Below are 7,457 nucleotides of genomic sequence, written 5' to 3' on the forward strand. Positions count from 1 at the left end.
AAATCAATATCTTTTTTAATAAAATTATGAATATATATATATATATTTATTTATTAATTTAAAAATCAATCCAAAATAATATAAAATTATATCCAAAAATAATTTTAAAAATTAAATAGTTGGAAATGTATATTTATATACATATTTATATAAATGGTATATTTATATAAAACAATTTCATTATTATAATAAAAATGAATATGTATAATTGATTGACATATTTTATGATCTTTCAGTTTTTATCGATTATAGCTACGATATTATTATCAATACAGATCGCGTCATTTCAACTTAATAAGTTTATTAAACGACAATCATTATTTTGGCCGCATTCCCGGAGCGCGACTTACTTTACAAAGCGTTAACCGTAATAGACTACATTGACCCAAGTCCCTGTATCGTTGCAACCAACTATAAATCAGAGTTGCTACTATTTCTAATATAAGTAGGCCAGTGTAATATTAATCAGTCTCTTGTAATTTTTCACAATGAACATTTGCGATAAATTCTGTCATTTATTTATTTAACACCGAATAATTTTGTTAAGTATTTTTATATCAAATTTATTAATTAATAAATAATTCTGCAATGATGTAATCTTTTATTTTTATAGCGATGACTCAGATATCGATACGATTCATCATACAAAAGAAAAAGGGTTAAATAGGAATTGCAGATCTCGAAATATTAGTTATATTAATGTTATCGCTATTCTGATTAAATTACATAATGTATATAATGAGTTAAATGAAATGAATAATATAATGAGTTAAATGAAAATAAAAATAAAAATTCTTAAATAATTCAATATATGCTACAAAAAAACAGAATCGAATTTTTTTTTAATTAATTAAAATATAACATATATTTTTATATAATATAAATTGTTAACTATTTTTAAAATAATAAATTTAAATATATTAGCAATTTTTTAAAAATAAAATCTTAATTTAATTACGAAATAAAAATTATTCTTCATGCGATATAAGATATTTTTCCAATGAAAGTGTAAATACTAAACTTTCTGGGTATTCTCCAGTGGTCTAAAAATGTAAAACAATACATTGTAATTAATATAAATATATAAATATAAATAATAATTTTTCATAATATATGTAGAAAAGTTTTAAAAAAAAGATGCATATATAATATAAACTTACATCAGAACAAACTCCTATAAGAACATCAGCACATGAATATATCTCACGTTTTAAAGATATTATAATAAATTGCATTTCATTTTTTTTAGAATGTATAAGACGTACAACATTTTTTATATTTATAGTATCTAAAGCTGCATCGATTTCATCTAGTATAAAAAATGGAGCCGGTCTGAAACTATATAATAAATTCTGTTAAAGAAAATTAATTAATTAATTAAGTAATTAATATTAAAAATAAAAGTTAAAATTTAAAATAAATAATTTTTTCACAGATATTGTTTATTAAATCAATAAAAACAATACATTTAAAAATGAATTTATAATAAAATACCTATGAATTGCAAATAAAAAAGCTATTGTGGCAAGTGTCTTTTCTCCACCAGAAAGATTTGAAAATGATTGAAATCGTTTTCCAGGCATTATACAACTATAATTTATACCACTTAGATATGGTTCTTCAAGATTTTCCGGTAAAAGAATAGCTTGAACCGATTCATCTTCCATTAAACACTATAAAATCACATATTTTTTTAATTTTTTTTAATTATATATATAATATGTAATTATATTTTTAATTTGTAATTATTGTTTTAATTACATATATATAATATAAAAATTAAAATTATAATATAGTTAAAATATTAAAATATAAAATTAAAATAATAAATTATGACATTTATTTACCTTATAAATAGAATTTAATTTTGTAGTAATATATTCAAAACAATGTGCAAATCTATTATATCTTTCTTGTTTTACTAATTCAAATTGTTTTTTAATTAAATTAATTTTCTTACGTAGTTCTTGATATTTAAAATTTGTTTCTTTTAATTTTTCAATTGTATGTTCAATTTCTTTATTAGCCTATGATTTATTTTAAATAATATTTTAATAATATTTTATTTTTCATACAAAAATATTATGAATATCCTTCTAATTAACTTTACAAACCTTAAAATTTGGATTTTTTATAGATTCTATTTTATTTTGTAATTTTTCAATTTCTTTCACGAGTTTATTTTTTGAGTTATTAATATTTTCTTCTGTTCGGTTTTTAATATCTTCAGATAATATGTCAAAGTCTATGCGTGAAAGGATTTCTATATCGTGCATTTCTTCACTGTTTAATGAATCAGATATTTCTATATCTTCCAAATTATTTGCGATATTTCCAGATAGAAATGGAATAATAATATTTTCTACCTATTAATGTAGTATAAATATAATTATCTTTAATGATATTATCTTATACAATAAAATTCCCGTATTTGCAATTTTAAATTTAACAACAATTCGACAAAAATAGTACATAAATAAATAATATTAACCGATAAATATTATACAGTTCTCTCTTAGAATTCGTTAATTTAACGATTAGGAATTATATTTAATTGATACTTAATTTTATCATATATTACTTTCAATTTTACCTTACAATTTATCAAGATAGCATAACACTTTGCTTTTTTCTTCTTAATATTTGTTTTAATTATTGTAATTTCCTTTTGAGTACTTATAATTAATTTTGAAATGATACTGATGTTACATCTATACTTATTAACGTTTTCTGTTTCTTTATTAATGTTATTTTTGGCTTCATCATATATATTTTGTAAATTATTTAATTTATTTAATTCATATTTATTATTTTCTGTACATAAAATTGCACTTTGATGCGCTTTTTCTAATTCATTCTTAACTATTTTTACATTTTTTGTCATCTTAAGAATCGCATCTACAAAAAGAAAAAGTTTCATATGAAAAATATCTATAAAATAAAATATTAATATTTGAAAGGATGTATTGTTTAGATTAAATTTATTTTATGAATTTTAAGGTTGAGTTTTGAATTGCTATTTTTTTACTAATAACATAAATTTTTTATCACTAATAAATATTAAAAATAATTTTTTAGTATTAGTCGATACAATTAATTATCCTCGATAAAAAATTATTGAAATATTTTATTATAATAAATTTTATATTTAATAATATTATAATTATATATTAATTTATTATATAATTATATTAAAATTATAAAATATTAAAATAATTATTAATAATATAATATAAGAATATTAAAATATATTTACTTTCTGTATCTCGATTTATCTCAAAATCCAATAAATTTTGAATACGATTATATTGCTCTTCTAATTCTAATTTTCTTTTTGTTTGTTCCTGATGAAATCTAATATAACAAATATTATTGAACATGAAATATGAAAATATATGTTATAAATAAAATATAAATAAATATAAATAAATATATAGCATATATTTAAAATATATTTTTAAATATATATTTACTTTAGATTTCCTTGTTCATATTGACGTATATTCGATATGCCAATATTATTACAAAAATCTTTAAAAATCATATCTTCAATATTCATAATGGATTTTTCTATATTTTGAATTTTTTGATTTTTCTCCATCATAATGTCTTTAATTGATGCTATATTATTCTGGATAATATACCATAAAAAAAGATGCGAATTATTTATATGAATAATATTTAAAATTATTAATATGATAAAAAAATAAATTTATTGCTATTATATAATTTATAACAAATGAAAAAAATGTTAAACTTGATAAAACGAATGCTTACGTTTATTATATCTAGTTCATTTTGAATAACTTCTATTTCATGTTGAAGCGTGATTATTTTATTTTTCTAAAGAAAAATTTAATTATTGAAGAAGAAAATATATACATATAAAATAAAGAAATTAAATATATCATTTTATTAAAAAATACTTACATGATTGTTTAAGTCAGATGTAGAATAGTTTATTCTACTTGTGAAACTCTTAATTTGTATATTTAAAGTATTTATTTCAGATTCACTTTGAGAAATTTTAATTTTTTCTCTTAATTGCTCCATTAATATTACCTAAATAAACTAGAGATTATAAGTATCGTAAAATTAATTTATTAATAAAAAAATGAATATTTGAAAAACCTTTTTTGATTTTAATTGGATTAAGTTTTGCTCATTCCATATTTGAGCTTTTTTTAATAGTTCAACTTCTCCTCCAGAAATAATACCGTCTTTTTTATAATAAGTTCCATCTAATGCAACGCACTATAATATTATAAATTAAATGATATAATTCAATTAGATGATAAGATAGTAACAAATCGGTATGAAATAGCAAAAACGTCGCATAGAAGTAACAAAAAATTTCATAAAAAATAATTAAGTTTTATAAAATTATATTCATTCTTACATTGATTCTATGATATGGATTAATTTCATATGCAAGCATTCTTGCATCTTCTGGTGTTTCACAAACAATGGTATTTTTAGTTACAAATAAAATAGCATTATTAATTTCTGCAAGTTCAAACTTAAGTACATCATATAAAAGTTTTACATTTTTTGGTTCAGTAATTCCACTAAAATAAAGAGTCATGAAAACATTAAATGATAATATATATAGATTTAATGTAGAAATTATATATTTTAAAATATAATTATATAAATAAAAATAAAAAAAAATTTATTTTTCATATTTTGATTATATTAATAATTAATTAATTATCATGAAAATATATAGATATAGCATGAAAAATAATGTACACTTGTTTCGAATTCAAAAAGCTGTTTCAGAATTCAGCTTTTTTTAAACGGAGTGAATTAAGTGTAGAATATTGCATATAATTCAAATACTACTTAAAAGATACATAATCAAAGAATAATTGTTTTTTACTTAATTTAAATCGATAAAATAATTAATTTTTTCAAGTTAGAATCATTTCATTAATTAATTTTATATATAATTATATTATACATCGTACCGTAATATTTCCTTTATTGGTTCTACTTTTAAATTTTCTACTGGTAAAAAAGTTTCAGATCCTATTTGTTGTTCCTTTAAATAATTGATACATTGTATTGCTACTTTATTTGTAGATACAATAATAGAATTACAATATTTTCCTAAAACTTTTGTCATTGCAATATGATACCGAGAATGAATAGGTTTACATAGATTATACAAACGACCATACTGAAATTTAAACATAAATATTTTTTTATTACTTTATAGAGAAAAATATAAATTAATGTAATAATATGAATTTATTATAAATTTTAATGCATACCACACCAGAAAAAAGATTTTGTAAAATTTTAATTGTTTCTGCTTCTTTATTTAAATGCAAAATTGTGAATTTATCTATTTTTGCACAATCAAGCTGTTCACATATATATTGTAATTCTAATTGTATAGTTTCTACATCTTTTTTTTGTTGAGTAATTATATTTTCTAAATTATTTTTTATGTTTATTTTATCAGTTAACATGTCCTGAATTTCCTTCATACATTGTTGAATTTTTTTTATACATTTCTCGGTTTCATCTTTTAAAATAATCTTTTGATTTAATTTTGTTTCTAAATCATATTTTTTTCTATTTTCATTATCTAATTTATTTTGATTTATATTTTGCTCACATTTAAAAGAATTACATGTCTCTACATGTTTTGAACATTTTGTCTCAGATATTTGTTTTAAACGAAAATATTCATTTATCTTGGAAAAAAAATATATAAATTTTATTTTAATGAATTTTTTATAATTTGAACTTAATAATAAAAACATATAAAATATCTACATTTAGATCTAGTAGCAAATTAATATATAAGCATATGATAAACTATTTTTTTATATAATATTCTACAGTAAATTATATATTATATAAAATTATTCTTTAAATATAACTATACTTGTATATCATTGAGTTCAATGCTATCTTGAGATAATAATTGAGTTGTTATATTTTCTTCAAATAGATATTTTGCATGTTCAATTTGTGTTAATTCATTTTTCAATTCTTTTATTGTTTTTATATGAGATTCTCTATATTTTTGTGTTTCTAATAATAATAAATTTGTGGAATTGAGTTTTTGTTCCCAGTATAAAACTTTTTCTTTTGATTCTATTAAATTTGTTTCTTTTTTTCTAACATTATTTTTTACATTTATAAGATTTTGTTCAATATTTTCTATAACTTTATTTGCAATTTCTAATTGCTCTTTTCGTTCTTTTAAAAAACCGCTTTCAATGCTTTTGTTTCTTTCATATTCAATTATTTTAGATTTCGTAATATTCAATGTAATTTCTAGATCTTGAATATCTTTTTGAATATGAAATAATTCAAAAAGATATAATTCTGTTTTATTCTTTAACTAAAAGATAAAATAAATTATTTAAATAATATATCATAAAATTAATTTTTCGATGAAATAATATTTAATTGAAAAAGAGTAATTCAAAAAAATAATACATTCATTAAATAAATTAAATATCATATAATTATGATAAAATATTATATATATATATTCTATATATATATTCTAAATATTTTTAAATTTATTAAAACAATATTACACAAAAACATCTTTTTTAGAAAAAAAGAGATAATTAATTAAAAAAAATTTTATGTAGAAATATAATAATATATATAATATATATAATAATATTATATATAAAAATATATATATAATTATATATAAAAATATTATATATAATATATAAATATAAATATTATATATATATATTATATATAAAAATATAATAATATATATAAAAATATATATTGTATGAAAAAATAAATTCTTGTGGACATGATTATTCTATATATTTAACGCATATATTTTGCGAATATACTCGATAAAATGATTTTTCATTCGTACATAATCTATATTATATGATCTATATATAGTGGTCTAAACAAGCTATTAAACATCTTTTCCAATTATAATATAAAAAATTTTTTTTTCAATTTAAATAATATTAGAAAAATAAAGATTCTTTTTTTTCATTGTTCTTGCATATTATTTCTTTATCATATCTTGTATCATATCTTATAACTTTATAGTAATAGATAGTAAAAAGTATAATTACATATGAATGCAAATATTTGTCATTCATCATTAATTATAAATCAAATTATTTTATTCTATATAAATGTACATTAAATTCACTTTAAAAAGAAAATTTTATAATTTAATAATAATCAATGTAAAATCTTATATATATAATATTATATATATAATTTTATAAATATTATATATATAATCTTATGTAAATAGTGCAACATAATAGTTATTGTAATGTAAATATGTACTTATGCGATACATACATATTGATTATAAAGTTCTTGGTATTTTTCTGTTTCTTCTTTTTGTAACAAATCATATTTTTTTTTTATAAGAAGATCTTTTTTTCTTTTATATATAAATCGAATTTCATTTTCTGCATTAGAAATTTCATTTTTTAACC

At 18.0% G+C, this 7,457-nt stretch overlaps 2 protein-coding genes across 2 annotated transcripts; both read right to left on the reverse strand.

Moving 5' to 3' along the window:
• Positions 1–968: 968 nt before the first annotated feature.
• Positions 969–3,590, reverse strand: LOC122719708 (structural maintenance of chromosomes protein 1A-like). The gene is made up of 8 exons (XM_043945762.1): positions 3,474–3,590; positions 3,257–3,354; positions 2,594–2,898; positions 2,115–2,366; positions 1,848–2,027; positions 1,495–1,673; positions 1,161–1,338; positions 969–1,043 (listed from the first exon to the last, which is right to left on the reverse strand). The coding sequence occupies exons 1-8, from the start codon at positions 3,557–3,559 to the stop codon at positions 969–971; spliced, it is 1,353 nt and encodes a 450-aa protein (XP_043801697.1). The 5' UTR covers positions 3,560–3,590.
• A 31-nt stretch (positions 3,591–3,621) lies between these two features.
• LOC122719856 (structural maintenance of chromosomes protein 1A-like) lies at positions 3,622–5,294 on the reverse strand. The gene is made up of 6 exons (XM_043946073.1): positions 5,277–5,294; positions 4,971–5,182; positions 4,400–4,568; positions 4,132–4,254; positions 4,049–4,062; positions 3,622–3,631 (listed from the first exon to the last, which is right to left on the reverse strand). The coding sequence occupies exons 2-6, from the start codon at positions 5,126–5,128 to the stop codon at positions 3,622–3,624; spliced, it is 474 nt and encodes a 157-aa protein (XP_043802008.1). The 5' UTR covers positions 5,129–5,182; positions 5,277–5,294.
• Positions 5,295–7,457: the final 2,163 nt, after the last annotated feature.

This window comes from Apis laboriosa, unplaced genomic scaffold (genome assembly GCF_014066325.1).
Source record: "Apis laboriosa isolate Shangri-la unplaced genomic scaffold, ASM1406632v1 scaffold9_cov152, whole genome shotgun sequence".
Lineage (NCBI taxonomy): Eukaryota > Metazoa > Arthropoda > Insecta > Hymenoptera > Apidae > Apis > Apis laboriosa.